Source organism: Kogia breviceps, chromosome 7 (genome assembly GCF_026419965.1).
Source record: "Kogia breviceps isolate mKogBre1 chromosome 7, mKogBre1 haplotype 1, whole genome shotgun sequence".
Taxonomy (NCBI): domain Eukaryota; kingdom Metazoa; phylum Chordata; class Mammalia; order Artiodactyla; family Physeteridae; genus Kogia; species Kogia breviceps.
In genome coordinates, this window is record NC_081316.1 from 51677248 (window position 1) to 51698414 (window position 21167).

At 37.0% G+C, this 21167-nt stretch overlaps 1 protein-coding gene across 4 annotated transcripts in view; it reads right to left on the reverse strand.

The window, feature by feature from the left end:
• The window catches only part of NAALAD2 (N-acetylated alpha-linked acidic dipeptidase 2), a 50945-nt gene extending 35121 nt beyond the window's left edge, over positions 1–15824 (reverse strand). For 2 of the 4 annotated variants that reach the window (XM_067038297.1, XM_067038296.1), the window contains exons 1-5: positions 15298–15504; positions 14500–14611; positions 3348–3534; positions 2131–2232; positions 1306–1431 (exon numbers count right to left, since the gene is read on the reverse strand). In XM_067038297.1, coding sequence (XP_066894398.1) covers positions 1306–1431; positions 2131–2232; positions 3348–3534; positions 14500–14531 — 447 coding nt within the window. In that variant the 5' untranslated portion in view covers positions 14532–14611; positions 15298–15504. Of the gene's footprint in view, positions 1–1305; positions 1432–2130; positions 2233–3347; positions 3535–14499; positions 14612–15293 lie in introns of all 4 variants that reach the window. The other 2 variants (XM_059067819.2, XM_067038295.1) reach the window with 2 other exon arrangements.
• Positions 15825–21167: the final 5343 nt, after the last annotated feature.

A 21167-nucleotide genomic window follows, 5' to 3' on the forward strand; every position in this document is an offset into this window, starting at 1 on the left:
AACTAAACACTTTCCAGTATTCAGAAAGCACTCTTTTATAATATTAGAAAGAGTAAAATCTGGCACAACTCGATGATGCCCATCAAACTTTTGAAATAATATACAATTGACCCTTGAACAATGCAGGGTTAATCCAAGAATAACTTATAGTTGGCCCTCTGTATCCGCCATTCCTCTGCATCCGCGGATTTAACCAACGTCCAACCATGTAGTATTGTACTACTTATTATTGAAAAATATCCACGTATAAGTGGACCCATGCAGTTCAAATCTGTGTTGTTCAAGAGTCAACTGTGCACTATGATTTAGTCATTCAACATCTAGGAATGAATCTATATTACAAAAATCTTCACACGAATGTTCAAGTACATATGGACAAAGATGCTAACAATATAATTATTTTTAATAGTAACAAATTTAAGACAAGCCTAGGATCTGTCAACAGAGCAATGGTTAAATAAACTGCTTATCAATTCTGTGAAATATTACATAGTCATCTAAAGTAATGAGGTATTTACTTGATAAGCAGTTACCAAGAAATTACTAAGTACCAGTAACTATCCTAAGCGCTTTCAAACCTAAAGTCTATTAATCCTACTGTGGATTCTAAGAGATTAGTGTTATTATTAGCATTCCTATTTCATATATGAGGAAACACCAGCACAGAAAGGTTAACTAACTTGCTCACAGGAAAAGATCTAGAGAATAAGGGGCCCAGACCAGATCAGACCCCAGGTTGTATGGATCTAGCTACCTATACTCTTAACCATTTCATTATAAAACTCTCAATGCATTGACATGGAAGAATATCCTTGAGCTATTATTAAGTGCAAAAATAAAGTTATACAATATATAGTATCTAATGCTCTCTTTGTAAAAAAAGTTATGTAATATGAGTATATGGAGACATATACTTATATTCATATAATGTATTCATATTTCATAGGGCTGGAAAGACCTGTTAAGATTGACTATGTCTGGGGAATGAAACTGAGTAATACATGGGAGATTTTCATTTTCTAGGTTATATAAAATTTCTTCAACTAAATTAAAAAAAACATTGCTTTGGTAATAAAACTATTAAGAATAATTTCCCTTTCTAGCTATGTAAGGTAGCAAAAAAACAAACAAACAAATAAACCTCAAAAATAAATCAGGATTTTCTGTGCAACCATGAAAATAGCAAATTTACATATATATATATATATATATAAAGCAATTTTGGAAACCATAATGCAAGCTGATCATTTATATTCACAGGTTATATCCTATCTTTTCCCTCTAGAAAAGCAAATAACACAATACTTTATTTCCTCTGAAGATTTTCCCATATCTTGCAATAACAATTTTTCCAGTGCAGTTGATGTTCATCTCTCTCTGTAGTTTGAAAAAGTCTTCAGTACGAGCGTAGTTCACATATACAAGCTCCCCCTGTAGAAAAACAAAAAAAAACACAGAATAAAAACTACATAATACTGCTATAATTAAAGAGAAAACCAAAGAATAAGTTTGCTCTGTAATACTGCATCATCAAAAGTTATCTTTCCTGTCTTGGGCTTAATAAACAGATCCATGCTAATTCTGTAGAAGTCTTTAAAAATATTTCAGTATCCTGAAAGTTATAAAAAAAGACAATATGTAAAACATTTTAGACAGTGTGCTCTGTCTTGAGGAAATTATTAGCATATACTGAGCCATGGGAAATAGGATAAATAAAAGTAATTTTTAAAATCCTAACTATGTTTGATTTCCAACCGTCGTATTAATTTAAGAATTTCTGTGGTATGATTTATAAATTCAGACCTATAAATCTATAACAAAGACAGACTATGAACAAAGGAAAAAGCTTGAAAACCATCTATTGCCCTTACTGAATTAAAGACATGTTCAGCAGTTTCTTAATTATTTCAAAGAGTGGCATCTGCTTATCAGGGTCCAATTTTCATGTATCTATTTTCTTTCCTTTTTTCTTTTTCTTTTTTAAAAATTATTTTTAGGAAGGCTGTATATAGCATCAAACCTCAAAGTATGAATTAGCATGTATGATCCACCTAATCTTGGTTTTAGTCCTCTACGTAGGTTTTTTTTAAAAAGGTTTGAAGAGTTGAATAAAAAATGTCTTTATTTTACCTCTGGTGTGCCCTGTGGTGAAAAGGCATTGTAGGGTGGTACAATATTTTTAACATTCTCATATCCACCTGGTGGTGGCTCATGGTATGATGTATTGAAAACCTAGCAAGAATTGAAACACATGAAGTTAGAATTATTTAGGATTGCTATTAAGGAATAATGCATTTTGTGGGCAAAAGACCTAAATAGACACTTCTCCAAAGAAGACATACAGAAGGTGAACAGACACATGAAAAGATGCCCAACATTGCTAACCATCAGAGAAATGTAAATGGAAACCATGATGAGGTATCACCTCACAGTGGTAAAAATGGCTATCATCAAGAAGTCTACAAACAACAAATGCTTGAAAAAACCATAATGGAAAAGAATATATAAAAAAAGAATGTCTCTATGTGTATAACTGAGTCACTTTGCTGTACAGCAGAGATTGGCACAGCACTGTAAATCAACTATACTTCAAAAAAAAATTAAAAAAACAAATGCTGGAAAAGGTGTGGAGAAAAGGGAACCCTCCTACACTGTTAGTGGGAATGTAAATTGGTACAGCCACTATGGAGAACAGTATGGAGGTTCCTTAAAAAGCTAAAAATAGAGCTACAGTATGATCCAGCAATCCTACTCCTGGGCATATATCCAAAAAAGACAAAAATTCTAATTCAAAAAGGTACATACACCCAAATGTTCACTATTTACAATAGCCAAGACATGGAAACAACCCAAGTGCCCATTAACAGACAGTTGGTTTAATAAGATGTGGTTTATTTATACAATGGAATATTACTCAGCCATAAAAAAGAATGAAATTGCCATTTGCAGCAAGATGGGTAGACCTAGAGAATATCATGCTAAGTGAAGTAAGTCAGAAAGAGAAAGACACATATATGATATCACCTATATGTGGAATCTAAAAAATAATATAAGTGAATCTATATACAAAAGAGAAAGACTCACAGACATAGAAAATAAACTTATGATTATCAAAGAGGGAAGAGGGGGAGGGATAAAATAGGAGTCTGGGATTAACAGATACACACTACTATATATAAAGTAGATAAGCAACAAAGATTTACTGTATAACACAGGGAACAATATTCAATATCTTATAATAACCTATAATGGAAAATAATCTGAAAAAAATACATATATATATATTAAAAAAAACTGAATCACTTTGCTATACACCTGAAAGTAACACAATATTTTAAAACAATCACCTCATTTCCATGTTCATCCGTGATTGATATGTAGTTGACATTTGTCTCATTAGGGTAAGACAGGAGAACATCATAATGAACCAACTTGGCTGAATCCAGTCCAGATTTCTGCCACTGGGTTTGGATTTTCTTGGCCAGTAGCAAATTTTGTTCTGTTCCTGCCAGATGAGGTAGCTCTGTAAAAGAACTAAAATGAAAATAAAAGGGGGAGTTAAACACTGTATTCAGAAAATGTGCCTGAGAACTATTCTAGATACATAACTTATATTTTAGGCATTAAGTTATCATTTCTATAACAGAGATATAAAAAACCCAGCTAGAGCTTTCTAGATATGCCAGTTTTTAAATATTTGTGTGTAACTGCAGTTTTCACACTATGTTCCCACAGAAAAGAACACATCCCATGGTGAACACATTCAATCAGCAGAGGTTCGGGTATGAGAAAACACGCTGGAAGGATGGCATGCCTCTACATCAGTGGTGCTAACTTCTTGCTGTTTAACAGGAAATGAGGACATTCTGAAAAAAAGATCATAATGTTTGCCAGAGACCAGTTGGGCAGTCTTGTTAACATACACTTCTACTGCTGTTTTCATCCTATTGTATGCAGTTGTCTATTTATCTCATTGAAGTCCATGCATTTTTATTTGTATATTCTCTAATGTTCAGTATTTGCCTGTTACCCAGGAATTACACAATACAGGTTTATTGAACTGAATTTGAGCAATGTTCTCTAGGTTCTGGGTCTAAATGATTTGGAACAGTTAAATGACTTCACAAACATAGTTCTGAAAGAAATTCACTTTGCCGGAGGTAAATAATATTTTTAAAGTTTCCCAAACCCTCTCCCTCCATAAGGAGGGTAATGATACTTTTGTAGATTGGTTTTTTTAATCAACCATAGTACAACCAAAAAAGACAGACAGCAAAGAAAAACCAGTACTTATTGAAAACTTACTATATGCCAGGAACTGGACCAGGTATTTCACATGGGCTTTCTCATTCAATCCTCACCACCCTTCTGCCATTGTCCCCATTTTGCAAATAAGGAAACAAAGAGTAGTTAAATACCTTGTCCATAATTTCCTAAGTATTAAATGCCAGGGCTAGCATCTGAAAGTTGCAGTTGTCTGACCTTGAGAAATTATGTTATTTTTAAATCATTCATCTCATCATTTTGATCAACTGCTTTAAAAACCCTTCTATCTTCTACATTATAAAGTTCACGCTAGGTATGGCATTTGTGCCCTTTTTCAACTAATCCATTGTTTCACCTTTTCAGCTTCATTTCCCAGCACTCACCTTATAAACTTCTTCACTCTATATCATTTAATATGCTAATTGGTCTCCTAAAATGACCACCATTGTTAGCCTTTGCACAAGATCTTCTCTCAGACATAAATATCATCCTATTTACATGAATCTCCCTGTATCATCACTCCTAGTCATTCACCTTCCCCACCTGTAAGCTATTAATCAACTATTAGGACTCTTCAAGCATATTCTCCTCTGTAAAGCTTTCCACTTCTATATCATTAAATCAAAGCTGCAAGTTACTGATATTTAATATTGTACAATATTTGTAAAAAAAATATTAATGTATTTGTAGACAGAAGTTATTTTACATGCATAGAAAAACCATTGAGGCTGGGGATATTTAAAATTCTACTTCAGGGCTTCCCTGGTGGTGCAGTGGTTAAGAATCCATCTGCCAATGCAGGGGACACAGGTTCGATCCCTGGCCCGGGAAGATCCCACATGCCACGGAGCAACTAAGCCTGTGTGCCGCAACTACTGAGCCTATGCTCTACAGCCCATGAGCCACAACTACTGAGCCCACGTGCCACAACTACTGAGCCCATGTGCCACAACTACTGAAGCCCGCGAGCCTAGAGCCGTGCTCCGCAACAAGAGAAGCCACGACAATAAGATCACACACCGCAACGAAGAGAGTAGCCCCCACTCTCCACAACTAGAGAAAGCCTGTGCTCAGCAACGAAGACCCAACACAGCCAAAAATGAAAACAAACAAATAAATAAATTTATTTAAAAAATAAAATTCTACTTCATATAATTCATTATTGTTTTATTTTCTGTAGTGAGCAAATAATATTCTTAAAATTAGGAAAAAAATAAGTATATTTCCTTCATTTAAGATGGAGGATTAACCATGAAATTTTGCCTCCCACCTTTTAGGCAACCCACTGAAATGAAAGACAGAAGTGCAAAAAACAAAAAGCCACAGGGAATAACTTTACTGAATGTCTCCTTAGGGTCCCAAGTGGGACACTGCAGCTCTAGGTATCATATATTCATGCTGCAACATTCAGGAGAAGCAAGTACAAACAAGAATAGCTATTTCCTCTTTTGTGTTTCTTTTAACAAAGGAAAACTTTTTGTAGAGGATCTCAGCTAAATTTTTCTCCCATTTCATCAGGCATAATAGGGTCATATACCCCTTCTCCAACTAACCCTTGTCAGAAGGAAGTTATAATGATTGGATTATAGACCAGATTCTTGGGCTGGATGGAAGGTAACCCTCACTGAACACAGGTCCCCCTTAAAGAGTGCAAATATGAGCAGTTGAGGCTCTGTCAAAAAGGAAGTGGCTGGGGAGAAATCAACGTTTTCCCACTACATTAATCCCTTTAAACCAATCTTGAAACCTTCCTTTCCCTGGGAGACTCTTTCGCTGATCATAAATCTCTATTCTATAATCAATCAATTCTATTTCCTTGGCCCATTCCTGAATGTTTACTTGACTTCCTTGCCTTAACTGGTTTCTTTGGGGGACCCTGCTCATGCTTCCACATATCCCAGGCCCAGATGATCATTGAGGAGGAGTCCTTCTTACTCTCTATGGGCTCTTTCAAATATTTTTCCTTCATCTTCTCTCAAAAATAACAACTCTTTTAAAACTCATACCAAGGGCTTCCCTGGTGGCGCAGTGGTTGGGAGTCTGCCTGCCGATGCAGGGGACACGGGTTCGTGCCCCGGTCCGGGAGGATCCCACATGCCGTGTAGCGGCTGGTCCTGTGAGCCATGGCCGCTGAACCTGCGCGTCCGGAGCCTGTGCTCCACGGCGGGAGAGGCCACAGCAGTGAGAGGCCCGGTTACCGCAAAAAAAAAAAACCACAAAAAACCTCATACCAAAAGTCACCACCTACTATGCCTTCTAGGTGCTGTCAAAAATGTGGATTACGCTCTCTTCACTCACTAAAGTCTTGGGCTCCTAATTCAATGCATTTCACTCTACCTCGATTCTTGTCATCATTCTTGGTATGCAACTTCTGTCTTCAGTTGGATGTAAAGAAAAGAAAAGCCAACTCTAACAAGATAACATCATGCAAACTATTCATACATAACTTATCACCTTATGCTATATTATACATTAAAGCAAAGGAGAGAGAAAATAAACAGACATAAATTTTAATGTTTGTCAAGAGCATCACCAAGTTTTGCTTCTGGCACCTCATGTATTGATAATTTTCTAGGTAATTTCTTCTGGACACTTTATGATATGCTGCAGACAGAGTTCAACAGTGTTTATATTTTATCTGGTCTTTTACACATTTTTATTTTGTTTTATTTTATTTATTTTTTGGCCACTCCGACCAGCTTGCAGGATTTTAGTTCCCTGACCAGGGATTGAACCTGGGCCACGGTAGTGAAAGCACTGAGTCCTAACCACTGGACCACCAGGGAATTCCCCACATTTTAAAATATAAGCATTCTGTCTTACTTGATAAGACAATTGGCTATTTTCATGTATTGCATGAGAAATATAGAATGAGTCTTTCTTCAAATGACATCCACCCTACTGCCTATAGATTCTTTTCCTATATCTCCAAACAAGCACCTCAAAACAGACATTTTGATTAAGCTTTCCTGATACCTGTGTGCCTCAGTCATAAATCAGCTCAAATTTCTAAGAAAGAGTATAGCTGTTTTCATTCCTCTACTTCAGCTTGCTATAGTTCATCCATCGAAAGTAAGATGGAACTTTGTGATCACATCAAATCACAGGACAGATGGGGAGGAAATATACTACACCATATGAACTTCACCTTGTTCATTTGATTCTAGGGTTTAACTGGAGTCTCAAAAGGAAAGAAGAGAAAGAATGCTGCAGAAAATTCTCAAGAAATAATGAACAGGGAACTTCCCTGATGGTACAGTGGGTAGGACTCCACACTCCCAGTGTGGGGGGCCCAGGTTCGATCCCTGGTTGGGGAACTAGATCTCACATGCATGCAGCAACTGGGAGTTCACGTGCACAACTAAGAAGTCTGCATGCTGCAACTAAAAGATCTTACATGCCGCAACTGAGACATGGAGCAGCCAAATAAATAAACAAACAAATAAATAAATATTTCCCAAAAAAAGAAAGAATGAACAAAAAGTAGTGTTCCTAAAGTAGTGAAAGACAAGTTTACAAAGTCAAAAAGCTCAGAGAGGAATTCCTTTGTGGTCCAGTGGTTAAGATTCCATGCTTGCACTGCAGGGGGCATGGGTTCAATCCCTGGTTGGGGAACTAAGATCCCGCATGCCATGTGGTGCGGCCAAAAATAAAATAAAATAAAAAAATAAAAGCTCAGAGAGCCTTAAATAGAATAAATTTGAGGAAAACTATGCCTAGGCACATACTAAACTGCTGAAAATTAAAGACAAAAATGACATATGTTATATAACTTAAATAACTGTGGCCTGCTCATCGGATACCACTACCAGCCAGATGACAGGAAAAAAAAAAAAATTTAAAGCTCTGAAAGGAGAGAAAAACAAGGTGATCTTAGAACTCTATATCCAAGAAAAATTTTCTTCAAGAATTAAGATGAAATAAATATTTTATAGACAAAGGAAAACTAAGAGAATTTGTCAACACCAGACCCAACATTACAGGAAATGCTTAAGAAAGTTAATCAGACTAAATAGATATATCACAGGATAACCTAAATTTTCAGAAACAAATAAAGATACTGGAAACAATAAAAAATAGTATTTTACATTTCTCAGATATTTAACTCTTAATTGGCTTTCAATAGGTATAACTGTTCAAAGAAAAAATTATAACATTGTTTTGTGAGGTTTATATTATATGTGTATATGATACTTTCAACAACTATCATATAAAAGATGATAGAAAGATGGTAAATGGACATACAGAAATGTGTTTTCTGCATTTTATGTTAAATGGTACAGTAGTAACTTTAAAAATACAGTGAAATGTTAGACAAGTATAATGTAATCTCTAGAGTAACTACTAGAAAAGAAAAAAGAATCAATGTAAAGAGGTATAGCCAAAAGATTAATTGAAATGGAATAAAATTTCAAATACTCTCCCCACTACCAAAAAAAAAAAAAAAAAGCAGAAAATGAGAAGTAAAGGAACAGAAATAAAGGAGTAAACAGAGAACAGTAAAGGGGTTGGCCTAAGTTTAACCATATCAAGTTACATTATATGTTACCAGACTAAATGCTCAAATTAAAAGGCACAGATTACAAAATTAATAAAATAGCAAGTGGCGATTACATGCTCTCTATAGAAGGTACATTTTATTTTATTTTTTTTAATTTTATATATATATATTTTTTGCAGTACTCGGGCCTCTCACTGTTGTGGCCCCTCCCGTTGCAGAGCACAGGCTCCGGGCGCGCAGGCCCAGCGGCCATGGCCCACGGGCCCAGCCGCTCCGCGGCATGTGGGATCTTCCTGGACCGGGGCACGAACCCGTGTCCCCTGCATCGGCAGGAGGAGTCTCAACCACTGCGCCACCAGGGAAGCCCCTGAAGGTACATTTTAAAAGTAAGTGGATGGAAGAATACATATCATGCAAATGTAAGTATAAGAAAGCTGATGTGGCTTAATTTATACTAAATAAAATATGCTTAAATATAGAGATTATTACCAAAGATAAAGAACATTTCACAAAGATAAAAGGTTAGTTCTGTCTTGAAGACATAATATTAATGTGTATATGCCTAATAAATGAGTTTCATAATACATAATGCAAAAATTAACAGAATTAATGGGAAAAATAGACAATTTCACATTCCTGGAGGAGACTGTAACACTATTCTTGACAGAATTTGATCCCCTCAAAAAAGTCAGTGAAGAAATAAAGGAATCACCATACTAATCAGCTAAAGCTGAAAAGAAGAAAAGTCATATGATCATATAAATTGATGCAGAAAAACTGAAACTGAGCGGGGTCCTACAGGCTTCCAAGCACGGAGGACTTTTTGTCTCCCATTTCTTGTAGGCAAGACTTCAGCCTCCATGACATTCCATGAGTTCCAAAGGGCAGATTCCAACAGTTGTAAATCAAAGGAGGAACAGCCAGGAAACCACCTGAGGCCCTGCACACACCCTAATCTTGTCAGCAACCCCACCCTTTTGAAACTGCAGAAGAAAGAAGAATGCAGGACTGTTACTGCCTTGATCCTTATAGCATATCCCTGACCAGGAGCCCTGACTGTAAGACCTCTCCCTATTCCCCAGGGAGAGGGACACAGTTCTTGAGGTGCTAGCCTGCTGTGTTCCCCTTTTGTCTGGCAAAGAATAAAGTCACCCTTTCTTTCTCCTCCAAAACTCTGTCTCTGTATCTCATCTCGGCATTGATAAACAGGGAGCCAAGATTTGGGGAACAAAACCATTTTACAACTGCCAGCTAAAGTGTGTCACTGGCCATCTGGCTCTACAAGGATTAGCTCATTAGCCCACTGCATTTGCTGACCTCCAACACACTCTGAAAGGAATCCAGGGTGGAGATCAGGAATGAAATACTCTATGCTCTGGGAAAAACTGGCAGAACAGGCCTTCAGATAGTTAGATATTTTCAGGAGAAAATTTTATTTACCCAATTTCTTGTATCTTCTCATACATAGAAAAGCACTAAAATTATTAACGTTGATATCTGCTCCTTGTGACTAGCAGCAACATTCTTGTTACTAGTAGCAACCGTGTACCAAGATGTGTACTTGATTGCATGCACCCCCTTCACTAAAATTATATCTATACGGACCTGGTCCTCCACCCATCCCCACCTCCACCTCTTGGGAGAAGTTCTGCAGAGCTATCTGAGAGAATGTCTCCTGGGTATAGTCCTCTGTAAGTCCCCAAATAACACTGAACTCACAGCTCTCTGATTTTGTGCTTTTTTTTTTTTCCAGTTGACACAATATTTAATACCCATTCATGATTTAGAAAAAAACAACAAACCTCTTAGCAATCGTGGAATAGAGGGACATTTCCTTAACTCAGTAAAGAATATCTACAAAAAATCTATATGTAACATCACACGTAATGGGGAAACTCTGAATGCTTTCCCACTAAGATCAGACATAGGGAAAGAATGTTTGCTCTCATCACTTTTATTCAATGCAGTACTGGAATTACAATCAGCACAAAGGATTACATATATATATATATATATACACATGGCATACAGTTTGAAAACAGAGAAATCAAATGGTCCCTATTTGAAGATGACCTGATTTTCTACATAGAAAGTAAATCCTAATGAATCTACAAAAACTCCTAGAACTAACACATGAGTTTAGACAAGCCACAGAATGCAAAATCAACAGTATTTCTATATACTAGCAACAAACATGTGAAAACTGAAATTAAACACAATATGATTTTACATCTGCTGCAAAGAAAATGAAATACTTCAATATAAAGGTAACAATACATATACAAGAGCTGCATCCTGAAAATTGCAAAATGTTGTTAAAGGAAGACCTAAATAATTGCAGAGACTTACCATAATCATGGATGGAAAGTCGAGACATAGTAAAAAATGCGAAGTGCCCCTAAATTGCTCTGTAAGATTAAAGCAATTCTTATCAAAATCTCATCAAGGATTTTTCTAGATATAGATATATTTATTCTATATTTTATATGAATAGGCAAATGATATAGAAAAATAAAGTGGGAGGAAACATCCTATGCATTGTCAAGGCTTACTACATAACTTCAGTAATCAAGACAGCATGGTACTGGCAGGAAGTAGACACATAGATCAGCAGAGCATCAGAGAACTCAAAGAGACTCACACAGATATGCCCAACTGATTACTGACAAAGGAGCAAAAGCAATGGATAGCCTTTCAACAAATGGGGCTAGAGCAACTGGACATCTACAGGTAAAAAAAGAATGACCCTCAACCAAGCATTACACCTTATGCAAAAATTAACTCTAAAATGAATCACAAAATATATTATAAAATGTAAACTATAAAATTTGGGGGTAAAAAGAGGAGAAAAGAGATCTAGGGCTAGACAAAAAGTTCTTAGACATGAACCCAAGAGCGTGATCTATAGAATGAAAAATTGACAAATTAGACCTTATTAAAATTAAACACTTCTGATACTGCAAACAACCCAGTTAAGGTGTGAAAAGACAAATAACAGACTAGGAAAAATATCTGTACACCACAAAGCCAACAAAAGACTTGCATATAGAAAATATAAAGAACCCTCAAAGCTCAGTAGAAAAAAAAAAAGTATCCAAATAGATAATAGGTCAAAGGCATGAACAGACATTTCACTGAAGATGGTATACAGATGGTGAATAAGCACAGGAAAAGATGTTCAATATCATTAGGTACTAGGGAATGTAAATTAAAACCATAATAAGGTATCTCTATGCACCTGTCAGAATGGGTAAAATTTAAAAGAGTAATAATGCCAATGAAATATATAAAATGAAATAGCCATACTATAGTTTGGCAGATTCTTCAACAACTAAAAGTGTACTTTTCCTACAGACAAGCAATTTTCACTCTGGGGTATTTATCCCAGAAAAATGAAAACCTATGATTACATAAAACCTGTACATGAATGTTAATGGCAGCTTCATTCATAATAGCCAACAAGTGGAAGCAAAACAAATGTCCCTCAGTGGATGAAAAGTTAAACTGTAGTACATCCCAGTGATGAATGAAGAGACTGAAAGGCTCTTCCAAATTTATCTACAGATTCAATGCAATTTTAATCAAAGTTCCAACAGGCTTTTTTTTTGGTAGGAATTGAGAAGTTGATTCTAAAATTTATTTGGATATGCAAATGACTTAAAACAGTCAAAGCAATTTTTAAAAAGAAAAATTTGTAGGATTAACTCTACCTGATTTTCAGACTTACTGTTAAGCTAGACTAAACCAGATAGTGTGGTACTGAGATATATAGATTAATAGATCAATAGAAGAAAATATAAAATCAAAAAAACCAGCCATGGATTTATGGTCAAGTGATTTTGGACCAAGTACCAAGACAATTCAACAGGGAAAGAAAAGTTGTTAAACAAATCTTGCAGGAATAATTAAATAATTGTATTTTAAAAATCGTCAACTCTTACATAATACCACACACAAAAATTAACTTGAAGTGGATCATTCACCTAAATGTGCAAGCTAAAATTACAAAACTTCTAAAAAAAAAAATAATATGAGAAAATCTTCACAACTTCTCATAGGCCTAGATAGGACACAGAGTATGAAACATAAGACAAAAGATTGTTCAACTAGAGTTTATCGAAATTAAAAATCTCTGCCCTTCAAAAACTTCACTAGGAAAACAAAAAAAGCCAACCATAGAACAGAAGAAAATATTCACAAAAATGTCTGACAAGAGAATGTATAAAGAAAGAACTCCTATACTCAATAATAAATCAAAACAATTTAAAAATGAATAAAATAAGTGAACAGAGACTCTATAAAACAAGATATACAAATGTCCAATAAGTGCATGAGAAGAGGGGTGGGATAGGGAGGGTGTGATAGGGCGGGTGGGAGGGAGATGAGAAAGAGGGAGGAGATATGAGGATATATGTATATGTATAGCTGATTCACTTTGTTATAAACCAGAAACTAATACACCATTGTAAAGCAATTATACTCTAATAGAGATGTTAAAGAAAAAGAAAATGCAAATTAAAACCACAATGAGATACTAGTACACACTCACTAAAATGGTTAAAATGAAAACAACTGACAATACTGTTAGGAATGTAAAATGGTACAACCAGTTTTGAAACCTGTTTGTCATTTTCTTAAAAAGTTAAACACATGCTTATCATCCAACACAGCCATTCAAAAAGAAATGAAATCATATGTAAACATATGCTCATAGCAACTTTGTTCACAATAATCAAAAGCTAAAAACAACCTGAGATCCATCAACTACATATTGGAGTCTCTCCAGTCAATAGAATACTACTCAGCAATTAAAAAGCAAAAAACTACAGATACATGCAACAACCTGGATGAATTCCAAAATCATTCACTATGCTGAGTGAAAGACACAGAAAAGCATGTACTGTATGATTCTATTTATATAAAGTTCTAGAAAATATAAAGGAGTCCAAAGGAAGGGAGTTGAAGGGAGGAATAAACTGCAAAGGCATGATGTAAATTTGCTGTATCTTAATTGACAAGGTGGTTTGCTGAGTATATTGTGCATCTGTCAATACTCTCAAATCGTAGGCTTTATATGGATGCAGTTTATTTTATGTAAATTATGATTCAATAAAAATTTTTAATGATATTCCTTTGAAAGAGTCAGAATATAGAAATAAATGTCATAACTGCCTTCAAGGAATTCATAATCACTCCCCTGAATGAATGTCACTCCTTCTCTTGCTAAGAGACTGGTGGTTTTGCACTGATCCTTTTGCTTTCACTTTGTCTTATTTGTGTTACTTAAATTTGCAACACGGGATAAAGGTTTAATTTGTAGTGGACAGAATCTGAAACTTTAATCTCCTTTCCTCTAAATCAGAGTTTACAACCATCTTACTCTTCCTGGCAGAATATGACATTTAAATAAAATCCCTGATTAAACCCAGGCACGGGGAACAAAGAAAAACATTGAGTTGCAGTCCGAAGTACATGAAGTTGAAACATCTCTTAATAAAGCAACCAGATACTTTTTCTGCAGATGAAGTTGGGGAAGAAAGGCTCCTTCAACATTCAAGTAGATTTTACTCTAAGAGTGGAATAAAGGAACATTTAAACTACCATGAGTTAATGTGATATCATATAATTTCACACAAAGATTACCCACATGAATAAAACCAGTTTTCATACAGTTCTCACTCTGCAATATTTTAAACACTATTTTTAAGATCAAGCATACAAAAGAAACTTACCGAAGAAATGATTTAATGTTTTCAGCTTTCATCTCAGACAGCAGTTTCCACCTTAGATTTTGGTGAGTGTCCCCTGAAGTGGCTGTTTCTTTGAGAGGCTTACTAAGCCAGCCTGGGAGGAGAATACATACACATACGCATACTACATACACAAGAAATTGCTTTTGACTTTTATAAAAACTAGAAGCCAAAGGGGAAGAAGAAAAAAAAAAAAAAAAGCCCTTACCTAAAAAACAGATCATGGTGAGCTTTACAAAAAATTCATACCAAATGCAGAAAACCTCCAAATTCTGATGTGTAACTTTGAGTTGGTTAAACGAGTTTTAGGTGAGGGCTATTCTTTTCATTTTCCCATGTTATGCATCAAGGCACGGGTCTTTATCTTTCTTGTTCTCCCATGGGGGTTAAGTTCATAGCACAGTGCCTGACACACAGGGAGCATTCAACAAATATTTATGTAATAAATGATTACAGAAGGGCAGTTGAAAGTTTTGACTCATTAATGGTCTTGGAAATGAAATCTTTTTGACCCCTGCGGATAGTGGCAAAGCTAAATTGTCTTAACAACAGCCCTTAACAGTACCCTGAACTCAGCGAGCATTTTATAAGTTTGAGTTTCTGGCACACTTTATTAGGAAGGCCGAAATGCATTCCACTCAGTTTCCAGTTCTACTGAAATTGGCGGAGCTCAGCTGGCCCGGCGCCCTGCGTGCAGCCCAGCTCTTCAGCCCCAGGCTCTCCCGCTTTTCTCCGGGGAGGATGGAGGGATCCGGGAAAGGGGTTGGTACACTTACCCACCATAAATCCACCCAGGAAAGATGCCAGCGCTGCAGCCAAGCACATCCAAAGGTACGGACGACCCCTGGACTTGGCCATGGCTTCCTCGGGACTGAGCAGGAGGCGCCGGCTACCGGAGCGAGCCTCGGGAACGAGGGCGAACAGAGAGAGTGCGCCCGGGAACGCGGGAAACGCCCAGGTTGCCGCAGACCGTGGCCTCCGCTGACTTTCCTCAAAGCCCTGTCTCTGCTCTCCAGATGGGTCCAGAGGCGAATGGAAACCGGCCCCAAACTCCTGGCTCCTGCGATCCCCAGGAGGCCTCGAGGGGAGAGAGGAAGCCCTGCAGGAGGAGGACACATTCTGCTTGCTGGCAGGCAACGTCCATTCTGTTGATCCTTGACAAAGTCTGTGTTCGGGGGGGACTACTGAAAATGTCCCCAACTTGTTCCCTAAAGAATTCTACTTACCAGCCTCATTCCAGGAGTTGCCAGATGCATTTAACTACAGCTTTTTTCCCCTGTTTATTGCCCTGCTGCCAGATTCCAACTAATTTATAACTGGTCACACTTGGGCAGCATTTCTGGTCCTGGCTGCTCTGTGATAACACATTAGTTTCTTCACCACATACAACCTCAAAACTGATGGGATTGGGCTCTTTTGTCTTCCTTTACCCAAACAAGTCTCCAAATTTCTGAAATTGTCAGTATCTTCTTTTGTAACTGGGGTTTTTCCCTATCTCACTAGAATGTTGTAGGTTCAAATTAATAAGATTAACCACTGAAAGTGCCTTGCACCCTAAGGATTGTGGTTTCTCAATAAATGTTATCCTCCCTAACCTCCCCCTCCTATCACATTTTCCCAGGCATTTCTTTTTAAAAGTGATTAAAAGGTTTACAAGGCAGTACTTGTAAATAGGACACCATTATCTATCCATTTTACCCTGGAGGAAATCTTTAGCAATTCATGACTGGATTCCTCCTATCCAACCAAAACCAATTTTGCAGCCAGAGCAAAGGTGCCTACTGGGTGGAATATGAACAGGAGAGTACATCTCTGGTTATGAAACTGAGAAGGACCCTGTGGGGTTCCCCAGTACAAATCCTTTCTGTGTCACTCGTTTCTTGTTTGTAGGAAATTGGCTTCATTCAGCCTCCCTGAACTTCCCTGAGTTCCAAAAGGCAGGTTCAAACAGTTGCTAGTCAGGGAAGGGAAGGAATACAGAAACTAGGGAGAAGCAGTCAAGAAACAACAGTGCAGCCTTGGGGCAGGTTCCTCTTGAGGGAATATATACAGCAATATCTTTGAGTTCTTCTGAAAAACTAAGGCCCCCACCCAGGTAGAGGATGGCAACTTCAGGCCTAGAGCAAGATTCCTGGAGCACTGCCCTGTTACCTCACCACCAACCAATGAGAACAAAGCCACACACCCTGCAGCCCTCACCCCAAATTTTACCTATAAAAACTTCTCCCCCCAGACAATTGGGGAGTTAGGTGTTTTTGAGCATGAGCCACCCATTCTCCTTGCTTGGCCCTACAATAAACCTTTCTCTGCTCCAAAATTCTGACGTTTCAGTTTATTTGGCCTCACTGTGTATCAAGCACACGAACTTTTTTCGATAACAATTATACCCCCAATCTTCACCGCATTGTCTGAGGCCCTGATAATCTTAGATAAGGCACTTTTCTTTGCTCCTAAAAAGTTGCCAGGAGAGTCTAATTTCTTTTTCTTGCACTGCAATTGTTGATAAATGTATTTGATGGTTTTTCCTTCAGAAATTTTGTAGAAGAAATATAGGTTTCTGATAACTTTCAGACCATACTACTGAACTGGGTAACAAATTACAGAACTCTAATTGAAAAACTGATGGCTTCCTAAAACTGCAAACAACAGATCAAGATTAACAAGAATCAATTACATTAATGATTGAATGAACTGATGAATATTATTATAATTTTTATGACTTTTTGTTTGAAATATTACTGTTTTTTTAATCGTTCATTTTCAGATATGAGGAAAACTTTTGTGTAATGACATAGAGCAATTTGGTAAATTATACTTTTGTACAATACCTTTGTATTTACATAAAGTCACTAATAATCTGCTCTCCTTGTAACAGGACATAATTGGAAACACTGTTTACATTAACAAGGCTTTGACTGGAAGGCAATATTTGAGAATATGCATTGAATCAGATATGACCAGACAGCTTTAAGGAACTAAGATTGACTTTATGAAGCTATAAAGCCCCTTAGAAAACCAGCCTGGTACCTTGCTTACTTACAGTGTTTCCAGTAGCCTTAGCAGGTAAGTAAGAATGGTCACTTCCTGGCAGATGCAAGAACCTCAGGATATTTTGGGAACCTCAGGAAGTGAGAAATTCACCCAAATCTATAGGTATTACATGCAAGTGTGATGGCAAATACTTGGCCTGGTTTGCTGGCCTTGAGAGCTATTAAAAATTCAGTCTGGGGGCTTCCCTGGTGGCGCAGTGGTTGAGAGTCCGCCTGCCGTTGCAGGGGACGCGGGTTCGTGCCCCGGTCCGGGAGAATCCCACATGCCGCAGAGCGGCTGGGCCCGTGAGCCATGGCCGCTGGGCCTGTGTGTCTGGAGCCTGTGCTCTGCAATGGGAGAGGCCACAACAGTGAGAAGCCCGCATACAGCAAAAAAAAAAAAAAAATTCAGTCTGGGACTTCCCTGGTGGTCCAGTGGTTAAGACTCCATGCTTCCACAGCAGGGGGCACAGGTTTGATCCCTGGTTGGCGAAATAAGATCCTGCAAGCTGTGCTGTGTGGCCAAAAAAAGAGCCTATGTGCTCAATTGCTAGCCTTGCTGGACTTAAGTAAATAATCGGCCAATTTTAATGAAACTAAACTTATTTTGCAAACAAATTAGTTTTAATTTGGCTTTCGTTGGTAGAAATGAGGGTGATTTTAAAGAGAAAAAATTGCATTTCAGCAAAAACTGTAATACACAGTTATGAATATTAGATTTGAGTTCTATCAATCATCTTTGAAGTTTTGTTCTTCCACCTAAAAACTAGACTGGGTTCTGAATTCTTCTAGTCTCCTCAAATATTTGGCAACAACTGTTCAAACTAATGTTTCCAATTTTTCTCCCCCTTTTGACTTGGAATCATTTAGAACTAAAACTGAACAACTTGATATAAACTTAAGAGAGATCACCACAATAGCACATGTTTAGACAATCTCTGTGCCTGTCACAATAGCACATGTTTAGACAATCTCTGTGCCTGTCACTTTGTAAGCCACTCAGAATGTTTACCTGAACACCTGATGACATCATCAGAGACATTTCAAACTACAAAAGATGCTTGGACCTTAAGATCTAGAAATCTTCTCCACTGGCAACTCTCAGGACTCAGACACTGGGTTTACAATTTGCTCCAACCATTAACCTCTGTTTTTCTTTTGTCTCCGTAGAAACGCATCTTATTAAATACTTGATTGCTTACACCCTATAGGGCTAACTTTGAGAGCCCACTTGCATCGCTGCCTCCTGAAATGAGTAACTGACCTGACCTATTGTCAGAACTAAAGCAATCTATCAACCCAACTTCTGGACTGTGAAATCTCTTAAAAGAAGTTTCAAAGGCAGGACTGTAGTAGAGCAAAATTTGCCACCTCAAAATGTCTCTTTGGCATGTGTACTATTTCTAGATGAAAACAATCAAGGCCCCAAAGACTCAGGAATAAACTTTGATCTTCCTCCTAACTGCCTAGAAGAATGTAGTTAGAGGACCTGTTGCAGGAATGGAGCTATCAAATAGATAACTATAGGATGAATAGGTGTGGTACACTGGAAGGAACCTGGAAAAATCTGTTAAAATTCCTCTCTGTGTCCCATTGTCTCTGCCTGGCTCAGCAAACTTTTTTTTTTTTACTACATATCTGCTTTCTATCTCCATGTGAATTACTTTCCTCTCCTTTGAAGTCCCAAACTACTTCCTCCTTTTGTCTTTAGCTAAAGATGGTATTTAAGGTAAGGGTTTTGGCCATTTGGGGGAATTACTCAATTCTCTGGGTCTCTCCCATCTATACATGTTAAAAAAATGACTAAGTTATTTGTGAAATTTGTTTTTTCCTACTCCTATCTCAGCTAATTATATAGCTAATTATATGTTGCTAATAGAAGAATTCAGTGTATTAATTAGCACAGTTTCCCAACTTGATTAATATTCCCAAATTAAAATTAGATTATTAGTTCATTCAACGAGGCTATAGCATTCCAGACATTGAAAAATCCTAAAGATATGGTCCTTGCCTTTAGGAAGCCTACAACAATGAGAAGGCAAATATTGAATAGGTAATCAAATGTAAGAAGTTCTAAGAAGGAGCAGTACTACCTTAAATGTGAAAGTTGTCGCTGCCTTAATAGATGGCATCTGCAATCTTTATCTTGGCAATCCATTGTAAATAGTCCAGTTAGCTGGTTCAGCAAGCCTTTCATCTTTGTAAAAATATAGACACAGAGTAATTATTTCATCTTCTTAATTAAGCATATAAAAGAATGCTGCTATCACAGTTTCTAATTATTAGCATCTTAAAAGATATTTGCATTTTACAAAGCACACTTAACAAAGCAACATTGTTTGATTTATGCCAACCCCTTTCAGTCTTTCCTGCAAAGCTAAAAACTGTATAGGAAATTTTTAGTATTGGAAAATCAATCTCTCAGTAAAGGTATTTAACACATTTGATCTGCTCAGTATACAGAGTCTCTAACATGACAGGATCTCACTATCTTCTCCATTCATGAAGTTAAATTGTTCTTATATAATATTTTTTCCCTTCTCCTCTCACATCCTAGAAGAGGCAATCTTGTAACTTCAAAGTCCAAATCCTATCAAATGGGTCACAGCAAGGTTTGAAAATAAAGTGTGACTTGTGTACTAATAACGCAGGATATGTAAGTTTCTTAATAAACATACCAATAATTAAGATTTAATGGAGAAGAAATAATATCTAGTGTAAAATTTCACATTTTCCCTGAAGATGTTGCATTATCTTTCATAAAAGAGGGATCGCCTAGATGCTCACTGTACAGATATAGACATGAAGCCATTAATGATGTCACAAGGTGATAGGATGATCTGGTCATCGAGATAGCAATATTCTCTTTCCAAAAAAGTGAAAAGTTAACGTCATGATGGCTGAGATTCATGACAGAAAATACATTCCAATTGAGTATTTCTAAAATCCTGGGTCCAAAAACTGCCCAAAATTAGTTTCAAACTTAAGATGTGAGAATGTTAGTATATTGTACAATAAATCATAACCCATAGAGCAGGTGAGAAGTGAGACAGGAGTATAGTGTGAAAAGTGTAAAAGACTAATAAAAGTAAGTGAGAAGAAATTTTAAAAGAAAAGCAGAAAACCATGATTGGATGATTTCCTCCTGATGTCACAATTACTCTACTCAACAGTAAATGTAGAAATTAGAAAAGTTCCACCAAGTTAAAGTGTAAAACAGAGAGAGGGCTGCCACCCATGTCCTCCTAGTAATACGGGGTGTGTGTACCATGATGCTAACATTCCAGGTGGTACCTTGGCTCTGGTAAGTAATATTTATTTGGCCTTTAAACCATGTTTTCCTATCCAGTATTTCTCATCCCTTATAATTAACATGTACCTTCAGCCTATTTTCCATGATAGCTTGTACATAATAGTGCTAGGATCAGGGGACCACTCATGATTTTTCTTCCAACACTCATCGTCTATCCTCATTTACATCCTCAGTCCCTGTGTACTTTCCCTATCATTAGATTATGAATAAATCTCTCCAGATTTTTGATCTTCCTTCTGACAGCCCTTTATCTATTCCATCTTACCTGACACCTGTCCTAAAACCAGAGAAAAATCCACTTCATGGGG